Consider the following 17,757-nt stretch of genomic DNA (forward strand, 5'->3'; position numbering starts at 1 on the left):
TCAAGGATATCGAAGTGTCTGTTTCATCAGACTCAATAAACTCTCCTATAACACAGGAACAGGCAATAATAATGGAATGTTTTCTGTAGAATACACAAGGCAAAACTGCATGCATAAGGCAAAAAAGCATGAATTCTGAGTGTACTTTTGTGTCTCTTTTTTGCATGCAGTGCCATCACCTGTTGCTGGGCAGACTTCCGACTTCGTCAACAAGATCTTGGAGAACACAGGACGCGGCGATCCCACCGGCGGACTGGTCGGCCTGCGAGTCCCCACCTCCAAAATCTAGACAAACCTCGGTCCACTGAGAGGAGTGGACAAAATATTACCACCGTGCTGTCCCATTGTAACTATGCTCCCCTCTGCATGCCCCTCCAACCCAGAGTACATACACATTGTTAGTCACACAAACACACATACCACTCCCTGTGTGTATGTATGTGTGCTTGTTTTTGCCATGCACCTGCATGGCGTACACCCTAGCTTCCTGTCTTTGCACGCAGCGTGCAGAGACAGCGCGTCACTGTCTCCCAACTCATCATGAACGTCTGTTGGGAAAAGCACCTCTTAAAGGAAGTGATGGTTAGGTGTATAGCTAATAGCACGTCCTAAATCCACCGGTGATTATTAGATGTGTTTGACAAGAGCATTGTTTAGGGTTGGTTCTGTCGAGGTCTGCTTCCAGGGCCGAGACAGTCACATAAGCGTAACCACTGGAATACTTTGACACAGTGATGGATTGTTACACGTCAGACACATCAAAGGTTGAAAAGTTCCAGTTATCATTTTCTAGAAGAGGGTCACCTCAAATGGCAACACAAAGCGAACTCCAAGTTGTTAAATTGACCCATTCAGTAAAGCACTTGGCTTTGGTAGCCAAGAAATCTGCAGGAAAAAAAATAAGCCAGCGTGCTCCGAGGTGTTAAGGGGTGGCAGGAAATATTTTGAACTGAAGGCCTAAATATGTTCACGCCATCCCGTTTGCCAATCAGCTCCGCTACTGCGATGAGGGAGGAGTTAACATTTAGCACATTAATGCTCGAAACAAAAACGCAGTAGTAGGTGAGATTTCAGATTAGAATTTAACAGTTAAGCAACAGACTCCCAGCTGCTTTGAAGTTTGTGGTAGGCAGGAGAAGGCTAATCTTGACGATGTTACCTTAAACAGCAGGAGGTAGTTGACCACGTGGAGACGGAGCGCATGTAGCATGGTGCTTTTTTGCCTTGTGCTGGTTATAACTGGACTGGGTGAAACGGGCATTTTGCCAGTATGGGAACAGGCAGACCACGAGGAAGATGACGATTGTGATTGAGACGACATGAACAGTGATCCATCTCCTCTAGGAAACTGTATATAAACGTGTATCCCAGCGAACGGCACCGGCTTCCCTTTTTGTACAGTAGCGATGACCAGGCAGTTTGGTATTGACAGTTTGGTGTGTTCATACTAGTGTTTGATCAGAGTTCTATTCATTGTGCCTTGTGTATGTATGTGTGTGTTTCTCTAGGTCTGAGTGAGTGTGTGAGAGAGACTGAACGAGAAGCAGTGATTGGTCAGAACTCCCAGAGGTCCAGGCTAGGAGAGGACTGCTTTACACTGAGGGAGGTTGTTAGCGAGTGCGAGGAGGGACACACTTGTGTTGTGTATTTCAGTCGTTTAAAGATATTCTGAATGTACATAAACAAATGGAAGCTCTTGTTGCGTGATGCCACAGAGTCTGTGTATATAGGAGGGCTCTGCAATAGATTACTTTTGGTTTTTGGTACTCTGTCTTTGGGGATCGGGGGAGGGTTAAGAGATATTTTTCATTTAGAGTTACAAAAAAATATTTGCACACTATATTTTGATTGTTTTTTGTACCAAAGACACATGCAACGAAATGGCGACCAGCCAGTTAAAGTAAGGTTTTGCACAGCTTACCTGACGCCGTATTGAATGTAAGAAATGTGGGAGGGTCAGGGAACTTCATAGAACTGTGAAATTAGCTTGGGTCCAATTCTGTACAGAAAAGGAACATTCATTTTTTTGTTTGTTTTTTTTTTTTTCTAAAAATTAACCCCATATGTGGGCTTCTCCAGTAGATTTGTTGCTTAGGAAGCACTTCATTCCTGAACTGACTCCTCCCTCCACATGCTAAACGTGTTAATGGCGCTAGCTAGGACAAAAACCAAGAGCGCTAGTAGATAAGCTATGTTACATTTTTGCTTGTTTGTCAAAATGTCACCAACAGTAACCAAAATATTATGTTCCTGTGTCACTTGTTTGATTTCTGTATGTAGATGAGGTCTAGTTCATCAACAGAATATTAACTGAATTGTGTTTTCAAGTACTGTATATAGAAGCATTAATGATATATCTATCGATGATGAAATGCCACTTTTCATGACAATTGATTCATTTTTAAGCATGACACATTTCTAAAGCCTATCCTTGCATCAAGAAAGTTAGAGGAAAAAAAACACAAAAACCAAAAAAAGTTCTTGATATATTTTTGTGTTTTAGCTGCCTGCTAGTTTTCCTGTTGGTTTGGAGGTGTTCTTTGGTCAGAGAAGGAGATGTGGAGGAAAAGATGAGAAAGGTCTTAAAATGCAACTCTGATAGTTTGATCTGTGAACTGATGCCTTTGTGCTCCTTTACTGGCTGAGTGAAGTACAGAGAATCAGGACTGGATTTTACTGAAACACAATGCAGGGAAGCCTCGGTCTAGTTTGGATGGTCTATAAGGAGAATGAGGACATGCTGTCTTTAGCGAGGACAGGGACAGGTCCAGGAAAGCAAGAAGACAACAGTGTGAAAGTGTGAGGACAGATGAGAAACCAGCCGCAGTTTTGTCTTGGATGCTGTTGTGAGTCTGTCCCGGACTGATCTGGATTCAGCACTGTGCTCTGTCATTTCGATTTTCACATGTATTCTCACTTTCATCATGAAGCCGGTTGAATTTTGCATTTCCTGGGATTGCTGCCTTTGGGGCTCTATTGCTGATTTGAATCTGCCAGGCCTCACCATGCCTTTAGACATCCTTCCTGACTGGTCACAGCATCAAACTTTGTTCACCAAAATGCACATTTGTGGCGTTCAGCCGTTAAAGTAGCAGTGTGTGCAACTTTTAAAAATGCCCGCTGCGTTGTCTCCCTCTTGCCTCCTCAGAGGAGATGCTACCATTCTCAGGAATTTTCAGAATTCAACCAGAATTCATTCTATTAGCAGGCAAATACGATGAAAAATAGGAGTTTAATGAGGCTGAATTCAGGTTAGTTTGAAGTGAAGAAAGTCCTCCTTCACAGAATGATGTCTGATGATGGTAAAATCTTTCTGTACTGTGTGATTGAATAACAGCTAGTGCTACATATATATATTTTTACTGTTTTCCGTTCCGTCTAAAAAGGGAGAAATGGTGCTTTTTCTGAATCTAGAATGATGAGTATCCTTATTTGACTTCTTAGACTAGTTGTAGCCTAATGACTTGCTCTCCCCTACCGTCCATAGCTATTTTCTTAGTAGTGATTCATTTTTGTAAATAAAGTATAAGTTAATATGTATCTTCTAAATGTTAGATATATGTATAGAGTACTCTATCTTATATGTTTAAAAAACAAAAGCACTTTGTCCAAAAAAGAAAAAACAAAACAAAAAGAAAAGCATTTTTTTCTTCCATTTGCTGCTAAACGGCCTGGTGTGAATGCTGCAAGTGTACTTGACGACTACTTGCTAGGATAGGTCTATTACCTGACTTGGCTAGGTCTATGAACTAGCAAGTAATAGGTGTCTGGCCTGACGAGGGTTAGATCTACACGTTTCTGGAGCCATGAAATGATATGAGGTGTTGTGTGTGAGAGCGTATCATTGCCTGGCTTTGGCGAGGCCCAGTGTCTTGACAGGATAGGTCTACATCCTGGTCAGGGACCGTGTGATGGTGTGTTTGTGGTCCTATAAAACAAAAGAAAAAAAAAAGAGGGTTTTGATTCCAGGGCCCCTACGTTGATCCTGATGCTGACCCCCTTGGCGTCATGATTCATTTGCCTTCAGTAGAGGTTTCCTATGGAAAAACTGATTCTGCTTTGGCTTCCTCTTCAGGGTGATGTACAGTGTAGACACATTTCTTCAGAGAGCTATATTGTTATCATTTGTAAACTGATTTCTACTTGTGACTTAATGAGGAGGGGTTTAGCCTGGGGCGGCCAGGAAGAGCTCGCTTGAAAGATGTTCCTGGCCGCCTTGGGGGAAGTTACTATATCACTGTACTGTATGGCAAGCCAATTACAAATGGAGACTCAATCCGGACACTTATTGCCTTCTTAAATAACTTCACATACACACAAACGAAAATAACAACAAGGCAGACGTGTCAACTGCTGAGGGGCACAACCGAGGTTTGTGACATCGCTCTGCCGATCCGGTAAACAACAACAACAACAACAAAACCATTCAGCCTGATTGGCTCAAAACAACCTTGACTGAAGTAGCGGACGTGGTGAAATATGTCTGAAAAAGTGCTCATTGTGTCTTTTGCGACAACATTTGAAGCGTTTGTTTTTCAGCTATGATTTCATTCCCAGGTCTGGTAGGGGGTCAACAGTGGTTGAAGGGCCGCTGGTTGACGGCCAGCTGACGAACAGAAGCTTGCGTGTGTTTTGCTGTCGATCATGAGGCTGGTTCAAGATAGAGTCCTTGCAGGTTTTTACATTTAACATGATAGGCGCAAGCTGTGCAACTTTACATTCAAACCAGGAGACTCTGTGGCATTTTAACAGTCAAGGAAATGAGTGAAAAAATCCACGCCAGTAAAACTATTCCTTTTCCTTTTTATTTCTGATGACATAAATCCTATACAGTCAACTATTAAGCTAATAGAGTGTGTAACTTTGTGCTACTCTTGTCCAATAAAAAGCTACGTGGATCCATAAAGCTCTTCTTCAGCAAATCAGGGTAATATCGTTCTTCTATCTGACATATGTGATGACATATAAAATCAAAGGAAAATATATTTATGTATTCCAATTATTGTCGCCATTCTTTACTCTGTAAAAAAAAAAAAAAACAATATTGTGTGTGTGCGTGCGTGTGTGTGTTATGGATTATCAATGTCAATCACTATGGTGCAATGCTCTATACACAAAGTTTTAAAAAAAAAAAGGCCAACAGACTTGTCACAAGAATTCACAAAATTTCTCCACTTTCTCCCAATTGGTCTTCGAACTCACACAATCTGCAACATCTTCCTCTCACCAAGGATTGGACTCATGATTTCCAGCCGTGATCCAACTGGGGTTTGTCACATGGTGCTGATTACTTTTCATTAACGATGCGAGATATTTAAAAAAAAGGCATCCATATTCAGATCCGCTCACCAGTAACACTGTCCATCAGACCAGACTCCCCACCCGCCCCTCTTTCTCCCCGGATCACTCTCATTGACTTTCTAATAATGACGTGATTTCACTGTTGGACCAATCAGAGGAAGATTCGCAGCGACTCTTGCTCTAAACGACAACCGAATGGTGATTTCTGTATTGTTGATCATTATTGTTGAAGCGTACCATTATTACTTTTGTAAAAGCCAGTCTCTTGGATTTGACAGCGTCGTGCCGAGTTGGAGAAGGTGCAGAATGTGCACCGTAACACAAAATCGATTTTTGGTTTTGACGTGGGCGGGGTTTAATGGAACTGAACGAACTTTATTAGAATTGGTTGGGTTATATTTAATTTCTATCTCCAGAGGGAATATATATAGCAATGTTTTGTTTTACAGTTTGTAAATTTACACTAATTTCCAAGAAGTTTCCTTGTTCATTACTGTATGTAATTTGCTACTAATTTGAGAGACAGTGTTTAATTGACACATTTCTAATTAAGCAGGTCGGCTCAACATTTGATTACAGGCAGAAATAATAACTAGATAATTAATGATCATTTACTTGCCTGTAAAATAATGACGTAAAAGATTTATCACGTGACTCTGCATTGTTGAGCTCATCGTTTTGATCCTACAGAAACTGTTTTGGTTTTCTCTCACTGCTCTCGTAGCATCGTTTTAGCTTTTTAGCACATAGCTCAGTAAACCTGCTGTATGATTCCTGCTCAGACAAGCTAGTGAACATAGTGGAGCATTTAGCTGCTAAGAAACGTCCACCAGGAGTCGATCAGACCATAAACAGAGCTAACAGGAGAGCGAACGCTTATAGGTTTATGAGTCAAAAGAAACACAAATGAATGTTTGCTAAAGATGTTTACCACTTTGCAAGTTTATAATATGTTGATATTGTGTTTACACTGGAGCAGCTTTTTATTTTTTAAAGATATTCCTGTTTTCAAAATACCAAAATACTTGCAGTAGCTGTTTCAAGGAAGCTTCTAAGAAATCTGTAAAACGAACATTACCAAATATCCTCAAGTAAATGGGTTTGTATGACTAAAAACTTCCCTCTCCTCCTGCGGGCTGCGATGTCATGTCTGAGTCTGGCTTCCTTCTGTTTGTTTTGTGACATCTGAAATGTATCCTGTCTTGTTTGAACCCTCGTTGCTTGTGAAAACGCCTCGTCACCGGAGGCTGAACGCTTACTACCCTCCACGTTTTTCCCCCGAGGCGAGAATGCAGCAGGAGTTATGTCTGTGCATGCCGATTCCCCGCATAGCGCTGAGAGAATCAAGTGGAGCTCCTCACAGATTGGGAAACAATTCGGCCCATCACCAGAGAGGGTCCTCATCGTCACAGAGTTGCTGCATGGCTTCTTGGGCTCTCTGTACTCTCTGTCAATTGATTTCATACTTGCTGCTATCGAATGAGCACAAAGAGACTTTAGATTTTGGTTTAGGGTGTCCATGACACAGTTACAGTATATTATTTCCACACAGCCCCGTTTTTTTTCACACCTTTTTTCCTATGACAGTCAAAAGACCAACAGCATTACTCACCTTGCACTTGGTTTTTACACACACAAGGAGAAAAACCAATATTTTGAATATGATGCCTGCTGAACCAGGTGCCTTAATCAAATATACGAGAACACAAATTTGCACCTTCCGTCAGTCTGGAGGGGATTTCCCGACAGAAACAAGGGGCTGGGTTTCCCAGAACCTAAACTTGAAGTGCAGTAATGAAAAGAAAACCTCAGTTGAACCCTAAATCAGTGCATTTTGTATAATGATCAACCTTTAACGGCAGATAAAAGCTGTTTGTCATGTCTGAAAATAACTTTCCTGTGGGATTTCCCTCTTAAAGTATTACTCCAAGAAGAGCAGAAATGACAGCTTGTGAACTAAATTGATGCTGTTTTGGGAAACCTGGTTCTGTTTTTAACTTTTTCTCTGCCCACTACGCCACGTTATTGTGTTTTCTGTATTGGCTGCTGCTGCTATCACCGCTGGTGTGTCCGTTTCAGAGATGAGCAAACTTCCACTGTGTCTGAGACAGAGGGAGACCTGGGCCTGCTTTTTACCTATACTCGATTACAATGCATTCTTCTTCTTCTGTGGTTTCGACATGGAGCACTGTGTTGCTGCCTCTTGAGACCTTTTCAAGACAGAAAAATACACAGAAAACAGAACTTTCCATTTCTTAACTTTGCTATTATGAAGTGCCAGACCCTCCTTGAAGCCAGTGTTGGCACTGAGTCGCAGGTTGCGAATGAAGCGACAAACTGAGCATGGAGGTAAACTGTGGTGCTAATCTGTCAGTGGCTGGGTGCTAACATGGCTGTGTTTAATAGCTGTATTAGCCATTTTATTCCTTCTGTTGACGACTCCGGTCAGTCTTGTGTTTCTGACTGCTGCACTGCTGTATGCTGACATAGCGAGGTATAACTCTGCTGCTGCTGCTTTGCTGTTGAATGTAGACTAGTCTTCCTCAGCAGGATCATACAGACAGACGAGAGCGTCTGGCCGAGCTTTTTCCTGTTGTTTCGGCTTTGCTTGGAAGCTCACAGAGGGAGACTTTTGTCGTCAGGATCTAGAGCGATCTTGAATGTTGTATCTTTTACGTGGCCGCTGTCCTGCTTGTATGTTTAAACCTTTTTTTTAAAATGAGTATTATGGTTTGATATTTATGCTTTGACTCTGTCAAAATGTTGCACGTTTGATTTTTTTTTTGCCCTAAATTATATTTTATTGCCATTGTTTCTGATCCCAATGGTCATACTATTTCTTTGATATTTATTTGTTTAGTCCTGTAATGTAACTTGCAAGGAGACAATTTGTTGAAACTAGACTTTATAGCTTTTCCGCTGAAGCAGTCAGACACTTCTCATGAGATTCACAGATAGGAATCAAACTCTCAATGAAACCAGGATGACTTTATCTAACAGAATTCCCCTTTGGCACAATATACATCAATGTGACAAAATCTCATTGAAATAATAAAACTTATTTTGTCGTATTTTTGCATAGAATGTTACCTATATCTGTAATATCTCATCATGTAACAAAGTTAGGATTTTTGTCACCACATTCTGCTAGTGCAGATGGTTCTAAAAGTGTTAAAATTAGTGTTAGTGAATGATCCATCTACAGGTTAAACATCCACTAAAAGACCTTTGGAATAAAATAAAGAAAAAGTTGCAATAAATCTATTTAAAACTGATTCACAAATAAGCAAATAGATGACAATTAAAATGGATTAATATCTAAACAGGCAAAACGTAAAAACTGATGGCAGAAATCCTACTAAAGCAAAAATATTTTCATGTGATCAAAGCAGTTAAAAAAAAAAGACTTTCTGTTTTGTTTTGTCAGTTTAATCTTTTTTGTAAAAGAGCCTTAAATCACTTCTTATGGTAATGAGATTCATCAAGACAAAAGCCACAACAATGAGTTAATTAGTGTCGTCATTCTCAACTGCAGCCGGTTAGCTTAGCTTAGCATAAAGACTGGAAACAGTGTAAAACAGCTAGCCTGTCCTAAAGTAAAAACTTTGCCAGTGCTTTTAAAATCGCTGATCAACTAGTGATATCTTGCGTGTTTAATCTGTCCAAAAAAAATAAAAAAATTAGACAGGAATAATGTTGCAGACTACTTCTTGGCACGGCTTGTTGACTTCCTGGAATTCTGCAAGTTTACTGGTGATTTTCTTTAGCATTGAAGAAGATATTTACAGCCTGAAAATGCTTGATTGCACAGAACTGATACGGAAATTTTCTCTCGATTTGTCCACAAACAAAACTTAGAGTTGTCATCAGAAAAGTGGAAATACGTATGATACTAATCGAGACAGGATGCTGTCAGACAGAACTGGTTTCACTGTGAGTTTGAGTTCTTTCTGTCTGCCATTGGAGGTTTTGACGGTCAGAAGGGGCTCGTTGAGTAATCTAACCTCACTCGGACTCTTTAGTTCTGGACTCTGGACTTGAGGTTCAGCTGATCCTCAGAGCTCAGGTCGGGAGTCGACTCGCCCGTCGTCTCTTGACTTTGGTGGGGAAATTTAGTTGGTTTTCTGAGAAAACTTCACCGCTGCGCCAGAGATGTTTGGCCCCTTCTGGGTGCTTTTTGTTTTAGTGTTTTTTTGTTTGTTTTGTTCAGAAGGGCTTTGGTTTGCAGTTGTCTCGTCAGGGAGCTCCTGAGATTAGCCAGGGGTCACTAAAGGCTGGTGGGCAGAGACCCCTCACCCTCCCCTGCGATGAGCGAGAGGGGAGAGGTTTGTTTCCTCTTCTGCAGACTGATCTTATCAAAGTAAACAACAACAACAACAACCCACTCTCGATAATAAACAAAACCCCTCTTTCTCTTTCGACACATGTCCAACTCATCATCCAACACTGCAGTGATCTACATCTCCTTCCAGACTTGCCAAAATGCATGGAGACATTTAATGAGAAAAGTTTTATCTTACGGCATCTGTTCTGTTTCTTTACTCTCGTTTTTTATTATTATTAATAATAACAACAGACAGTAAGATGATTTTATAGGAGATCCATACAAGTCCAAACATGTAGAGGATGTGGGAGGTATCGGTCATCCTGAGCTCCACAGCTACATGCCATTGTTATGATGCTTCTGGTCTTGTATGGTAACTTATTTGACTAGATCAACAGCATGGGATCTTTCTGTAGTTAGTCCTGTGTGTGTTCCTCTCCCCAGTCTCAGTAGGAAGGCTGTACTTCATTGCTAAGTGCTCTACAATAGATCTCTTGGTGATTATAATTTCATAAAGAAGCAAAACCTGCAGAAAGTGTATCCTGCTGAAACTAACTTGATCCTCTCTTTAGCAATGACGTCTATATTTGTAGTTCACATATATGCCTGTTCAAATACAATATCTTGACAGTTGTTATATTTATGTTGTGTAATAAATGTCGTGCTGGGTTTCTACTTTTGTTTCGACTAACTTTTTTTTTTGTTTTACATTGTATTTTTTTTCTTTCTCGTGGAGGCACAGTGGGTGGCTTTATGCACAGGCATAGAAATGTAAAAGACTTTTTTTTGTTTGTTTGTTTTCAATTTGTACTGTAATAGCCCTTAATGTTTCAGAGCTTCTGACAGCTTTTGTCTCTGGCTGCTCGACATCCTGCGGACACCTGCCCTGAATCTCTGTCGTGTTATTGTGCCTCTTTCTCTTTATTATTTCTTTCTTCTTCTTTTTTTTCAAAAAACAAATCATTCTTTCTCTGTTGTATCAGCCAGGAGTTGGTACCACAGCTCTGCTTGTAACCACATTAGTCTGATTATGTTTATTGATTTTAATATCAAAATAATAAAACCATTAGCACCCCATCTTGACTTGTGTCTGTTCAATTGACTGATAGAATTGAATAGTAATTGACATTCATGTGACTTTATTGAATTTTTTTATGTAAATAATAGGGCTGCAACTAACTATTATTTTAATAATTGATTAATCGGTAGATTTTTTTTTTTTATTAATCGATGAATCGGATAAAAAAAAACATTTTTAATTTCCGCCGCTTTATTCAGAAAGAGAAGATTTGGACTGACAGGAAAAAAAGATCATTGTAGCGAAGTATTCGTCTTCAACCATCGACAGAAGCCTCATGCCAGTGAGCATCATGTTGAGGATGCTCTCAGTCAGGACAGATGCTTGCTGTGGTGGACATGATGTCTTTCTCATCATGAAGCCTGTCATTGTTTGCTGTTCATGAAATGAGAAAGATAGTATAGTATGAGTATGTATTATAGCACAATTCACAACAACTCAGTAATTATCTTGTTTTATTGGGAGAAATAGGTTAAGGCAAGTAAGTAGTCCAAAGAGCAAAACACAAAGCACACACACACACACACAAATATATATATATATATATATATATATATATATAGAGAGAGAGAGAGAGAGAGAGAGAGAGAGAGAGAGAGAGAGAGAGAGAGAGAGAGAGAGAGTACAGGCACCATAAAAAATACTTCATAACATAAATTGAGATGTAAGAAGTTACTTTAACCCCTGTTTGGTCTAAATGCAGTTCATCCTGCCTCACTCCAACACAGACCAGTGTCTTCACTCAGACTTTGTCAGAAAATTAAAACTTGAGGCTTAATCTTTAAATTACTATCACCATTGTGTGCAAGTTACGTTTATTTATAAAGCATATTCAAACCCTGCTTAAGCTGATTAAAGTGAAATAAAAAGTATCTCACACACACACACACACACAGACGTGCCCTGTCACTGTCATTAATCAGCTAACAAACACTAGCATCAGGAGAGACCAGAGACTAATGTTACGTTTCCTGACTGTAAAGCGGAACAAACGTAGGATAATGTAGTGACTTACCTGCTGTTGAGCTCCTTCATCCTCATCGGCGACTCCAACGTGTTTCCGTTTCAGGTGCTGCATCATCATCGTGGTGCTTCCATCTCATATTACTTTTGCAAAGCTTGCATGTTACGCATATTTTTTGTTTTGTGAAGCGTGAAATGCTGCCACACTTTTGCGGATTTCGTTGAAACTGTTTTCTCCGTGTCGGCCATGTTTCACTTGTTGGATTTACTCTTCCTTTGAAAATACCGCCTCCGCTCTGCATCCACCTCGCTCTGTTCAACTCACTCTGAGTTCGGTAAAGTTGGCAAGATTTTCACAGATTCAGACTTCCGGCATCAATAACTCATGGGATATACGTTGTAAAAACATAAACAATGCCTCTTTCAAATCGTTGTAAGCTAGACAATGTGCTACAAGGCCAGTTTAATCAAAAGTCGCTGTCTTTCAAGCTGCAGAAATAACATTGATGTCTATGAGCAGCCGGCTGTGCAACGAGTGAACAGGGACCGTCTGCAAATAGCAAAACCGCTGCAACAGCGAAGAGAGGCACTACACAAATATTCAATAACTTAACTTTTATACACTGTCGTGTCACCAAATTTACTGGAGCCATCAATTGTCTCCTGCTGGTCATACTACAACTCTTAGTTTGATATTAAATGCAAGATCTGAATTTTAAATAACTTTTATTGGTAATAAAATTCATTAACTTCACTCTTATGTACTGTAGTGTCACCAAACTCACTGATGCCATCAGTTGTCTCCTGACTGTCATAGTACAACCCTTGGTTTGATATTAAATACAAAATCTGAATTTTAAGGAATTGTTATTGGTAATAAAATTCAATAACTTCACTCTTATACATTGTAGTGTCACCAAACTCATTGGAGCCATCAGTTGGCTCCTGCTGGCAATACTACAACTCTTGGTTTGATATAAAAACATTTATTCATAATTTTAATGAATTTAATTATTTTATTATTATTTTATTAGTAATATAATTCAATAACTTCACTCTTATGTACTGTAGTGTCACCAAATTAACAGGAGCCATCAGTTGGCTCCTGATTGTCATACTACAATGCTTGGTTCGATATTAAATAAAAAATCTGAATTTTAAGGATTTTTTTTCTTATTTTCTTATTATTTTATTAGTAATAAAATTCAATAACTTCCCCCTTATGTACTGCAGAAAGATTACACTCTGTCTAACTATCAGTTGGCTCCTGTTGATCATACTACAACTCTTGGTTTGATATTTAACTATTGTTGATTTTTTTATTAGTATTGAAATTGTTGTTATATATCTCAAATATTTTTTGTTGTAACAGATAAAAGTGCTCATCCATTTTTTTGGTAGATTGTGGAACATTAATAACCTAAATAACTGAATTTTATTTTATTTGGGTTGTTTATTGCCATGTGAACTTGTGCACACTATTTAGTGTGCAGCTTGTGTGTGAAGTTTAAGGATTATGAGTAAATTAGCTTTGATGGCTCTTCTCTTGATGTATGTGGTGCTATATTTTTAGATCCACAGTGCACCTGTTTGTCCAAATACATGATACTGAATAGTAATGGAACTTGGAATCCTCACCAAAGAGAGGATCAGATAACACCAATATACCAAACTAAACTGTTTAGACTGTCTCCTCAAGTACTGACGACTGGGAAGAAAGACAATAAGACGCCTTCTTACAAGGCTACAGCATTAACTGATTCATTTAAACCATGATGTTAAACAGCTAATAATATTTTCCAAGTTAAGGACTGTACGGACAATACTTGGAAGAAAAAACATGAAGGTTATGATCAGTAGGACCCTTTTGATGGTTGGATGGAGTTTATTTTTTCTGCAGGGTTTAAGAGTAAAGTGAGTGAATTTTATTTACTACAAAAATTCCTTAAAATTCAGATTTTTTACTTAATGTCAAACCAAGAGTTGTAGTATGACCAGCAGGAGACAATTGAAGGCTCCAGTGATTTTGGTGACACTACAGTACATAAGAGAGAAGTTATTGAATTTTATGACTAATAAAATAATAATAAAAATTCCTTAAAATTCAGACTTTGTATTTAGTGTCAAACCAAGTGTTGTAGTATGACCAGCAGAAGCCAATTGATGGCTCCAATGATTTTGGTGACACTACAATGTATAAGAGTGAAGTTATTGAATTTTATGACAAATAAAATAATAATAAAATAATAAAAATTCCTTAAAATTCAGATTTTGTATTTAGTGTCAAATCAAGAGTTGTAGTATGACCAACAGGAGACAATTGATGGCTGCTGTAAATTTGGTGACACGACAGTGTATAAAAGTTAAGTAATTAAATATTTGTGTAGTGCCTCCCTTCGCTGTTGCAGCGGTTTTGCTATTTGCAGACGGTCCCTGTTCAGTCGTCGCACAGCCGGCTGCTCATAGACATCAATGTTATTTCTGCAGCTGGAAAGACAGCGACTTTTGATAAAACTGGCCTTGTAGCACATTGTCTAGCTTACAACGACGGGAAAGAGGCATTGTTTATGTTTTTACAACGTATATCCCATGAGTTATTGATGCCGGAAGTCTGAATCTGTGAAAATCTTGCCAACTTTACCTAAATCCTCGGGTCTCCGGTGTCTAGACTAGCGGCGGTAGCGCTGAGCTACAGGACATCTGAACACCTCAGGGCAATGAGGGACGTCTACGTGGATCATGTGACCGACCGAGGGTAGATCTGATTTATTATTATTTTTATTCTTGTTTTATGTATTTATTATTTTGGGCGAAATACTTTTACACACACACACACACACACACACACACACACACACACACACACACACACACACACACACACACACACACACACACACACTTAAAAAAATTTTTTAAATTAAATTAAATAATTAAAAAAATAACTTTGACAAAAGGGCACTTTGGGCATAAAGGGGCAAAAGGGGCAGGTGCTTCACCCCCCCCCCCCCCCCGCGTGCCTGTTACATGGATATAGACATTATTAAGTAGTGATGCCGGCGTTTTTCGGCGAAGTCTTCTGTATCTGGTATCTTTATTTCACGTAAATCCAGGTCTGATCGTGACGAATCTGCGGACCAAACGTCTGGAGACGACAACTATCGCCAGTTAACCTGATCACCAGTTAAACTGGAAAACCGTCTCACTGTACTGCACACTACGTCGTAAGATTGAGACAAGAAACTTGGAATGACTTTTCATAGGTAAGAATAGTTTTTGGTTCTTTTTTCATTGTGAAATCTTGTTGAGAGCTTCCAGTCTATGAGAGCGAACTAGTTAGCCACTAGCAAAACGCTAAGGCGAGCTAGCAGCTTGACAACCTAATACCATACGATTAATAGTAGCTGTAGTATAGTTGTACAATCAGTAGTAGTAATACTAAAAGTACAAGCAGCAGTAGTAGTATAAACAGCTGTTAGAGTCGTAGAAGTAGTATCAGCATTTGTAATAGTATTACAAGTTGTAGTAGCAGTGCCAGTATCAGCAGCGGTAGTTAATGTATACTACTAGCAGTAGTCGCATTGCTATCACTACCACCAATACTACCAATAGTAGTTATAAAGCCTAACTCATATAAATCAAGATTACCCTCTATGTTCTTCCTCCAAACCCATTTTATGATTGGGATTACAGGCAGTTCTTTAGGACTGCTCTCAAATAATTGAAATGTTACTAAACAAGGTTATACTAATCAAATTAAATAGCTCTGGTCTCCAGTATATTGGCTAATTTGGTTCTTTGTACTTAATTTATTAGCATGGTTTCTTTTTAAATATGTTGTGTACAGACTTATATACTTCTCTGTCTACTTTTCTTACTCCATGTAGGTTTCCCAGAGACTATGAGTTGAGGAGGAATTGGAAGTTTGTCGGCTTAGACCTGGTGTCATTCCATCAGTGTTTAACTTCCCGGCTCATCTTGGAAGAGAACGTGCCAGAAAGACCACGACCAAGCAGCCTTGAGATCTTAGGCAGCGTCTCCCTCAGGTGGGTGTCGACGGTGTTCACGGTCAGGTCTGTGGTAATCCTGTCAAAAAACAAAACAGAAAAAAATCTAGATTATAAATCAACATGTAACCAAAGCACTCTGTGTATAACGCCATAGTATAGGATGTAGTTCAGAAAATGTCAAAGTATAGTATACTTTACTCAAGAATAACATAGTATGGCCTGTAGTTCATAGTGTAGCATGTTGGCAAGAAAAAAAACCAAAACATAGATTATTATGTGGTTCAAAAAGCGCAAAATGATAGGATGTTGCCTAAAATTGTCATGTATGATATGTGGTTCAAAAAATGTCATAGTGCAGTATATTGTCAAAATAGTATGTAATTCAAGAAAACATCAGAGTATAATATGTCGTCTCAAAAATGCCATAGAATAATATTTCATTGCACGAGTAAAAGTATAGTAATTTTTAAAACTGTTCAAATTCTTATAATAAGTTGCTAAAAAACAACAAAAAAATCTAAAACAAAAAAGTCAGTAATATGTCAATTAAAAAAGCCTATAGTATAGCGTGTCACCCAACAAACATCATAGTATAGCATGTCGCTCTAAAAACGTCACAGTATAGCCTTTAGTCCACAGCTGTCAGTAGGTGAGGAGCAACACAAAAACAGTCCAAACGCTGGTTTCCAGAGGGTTAGACGAGTATTTATTTGAAAGAGGAAGTTTACAACAACACAACATGTGAGGGGGTTAAAAACAAATGAGTGTTAGTAAAATAAAAATAAATAAACAGAACTAAAAGTGAACTTCATGTTGACATTGATGGGCATTCCAACCAGGAACAAAGTAAAAGATAATCAATATGAAAAAAAACTCTTCCTGTTCACCTCTTAAAACCCCAAAACACACCGCAGTAGCACCCTAAACTAAAACTACCAATGGGTTCCCTGTTTTCCTTTCTGAACAATTCAAAGGTTCCTCTCTATCTCCCCACACATCCACCAACCACTGGAACACATCTCCAAAGTTCTGCCGGGCCAGCTCAGCTTCCCCTCAGAAGAAGTGCTGCCACCTGCCAGATGAAGGAGCCTTTTGAGAGGCAGCTGGCATCGTGATTGGACTGTACGTTGGTCTGTTCCAATCCAGCTTCAGCTCCAGAGACGGCAGGCGGGACGAGTCAACGGAGGACGGGTGGACGAAGGCATGCAGCTGAGTACAATCCAGAAAACAACAGAGGAGGAGTGCAGCAGCCCAGAGCCAGAACAAGCAGAGTAGCATCGTATGTCTCTTAGAAAACATCATAGTGTAGCCTTTGGTATGAAAAAACACCATAATCTACATCATATATTGTACAAATAACAAGTCAAAGCAAAGAGACATACATTGTAGAATTGTAGTAATTGTGGGCTGACTGATTTACTGATTATCGGTATTTTATTTTTTACTGATTTACGGTAATAAATACATTTAAAACTGGTGCTACTTTGGCTCTGAACCTTTATCTACCTGTGGTCGCTCTGTCTTCTGGAGTGATTTGATTGGTTATATGTAACGAATAAAACTCCTTTAACTTAACATCTGTAAACAAAACAAAAACGTATCAACAAAGTTTTCTGTTAGAGTTTGTGTTCTTCTGAGTTTAACTCTGAGATTTTAAATACTTTCATTTACTGCAAATGAATATCTACTCCAGATGTCTCACTAATAATCATTATCAGCCTTAAAAACCCACAAAACACCCCTCTATACTCGACCAAACTTAGTACAGTCCGGTTTCCCCCTTCTATAAATCTGCTTGGAATCTTCCACTTCCTGTTTGTCAAAGTGGCCTTCTACCTGGACAGGTTTTGTTGGAGCTCATGCAACAAACATTTTGGGTAACTGCACTTTAATATGGATGGATGACACTGAATTAGAGTCTGTTTTAATGAGACTGAGTTAAGATATGTAGCTCTGTCATTAAATAGTAAATTATTTCTCAGAATTCACAGAGAAAAGTCTGAAATGTTTGCTAGGTTAGCGTCCCACATGTTCTTTGGCTCAGCTAAAGCTAACTCTCTCCAACTTCTGGATCTCTTGAG

The 17,757-nt window shown here is 39.1% G+C and overlaps 1 protein-coding gene and 2 long non-coding RNA genes across 5 annotated transcripts in view; 2 read left to right on the forward strand and 1 right to left on the reverse strand.

The window, feature by feature from the left end:
* The window catches only part of crebrf (creb3 regulatory factor), a 35,745-nt gene extending 25,043 nt beyond the window's left edge, over positions 1-10,702 (forward strand). For all 3 annotated transcript variants that reach the window (XM_035940812.2, XM_055017179.1, XM_055017180.1), the window contains one exon: positions 171-10,702. In XM_035940812.2, the coding sequence (XP_035796705.1) occupies positions 171-289 (119 nt within the window). In that variant the 3' untranslated portion in view covers positions 290-10,702. The remainder of the gene's footprint in view (positions 1-170) is intronic.
* A 45-nt stretch (positions 10,703-10,747) lies between these two features.
* On the reverse strand, positions 10,748-12,156 carry LOC129350562 (uncharacterized). Its single transcript, XR_008604001.1, has 2 exons — positions 11,719-12,156; positions 10,748-11,078 (listed from the first exon to the last, which is right to left on the reverse strand). It is a non-coding gene; the product is annotated as an uncharacterized LOC129350562 (long non-coding RNA).
* A 2,031-nt stretch (positions 12,157-14,187) lies between these two features.
* On the forward strand, positions 14,188-17,153 carry LOC129350546 (uncharacterized). The gene is made up of 4 exons (XR_008603984.1): positions 14,188-14,421; positions 14,780-14,929; positions 15,554-15,712; positions 16,651-17,153. It is a non-coding gene; the product is annotated as an uncharacterized LOC129350546 (long non-coding RNA).
* Positions 17,154-17,757: the final 604 nt, after the last annotated feature.

This window comes from Amphiprion ocellaris, chromosome 14 (genome assembly GCF_022539595.1).
Source record: "Amphiprion ocellaris isolate individual 3 ecotype Okinawa chromosome 14, ASM2253959v1, whole genome shotgun sequence".
In the NCBI taxonomy this organism is placed as follows: domain Eukaryota; kingdom Metazoa; phylum Chordata; class Actinopteri; family Pomacentridae; genus Amphiprion; species Amphiprion ocellaris.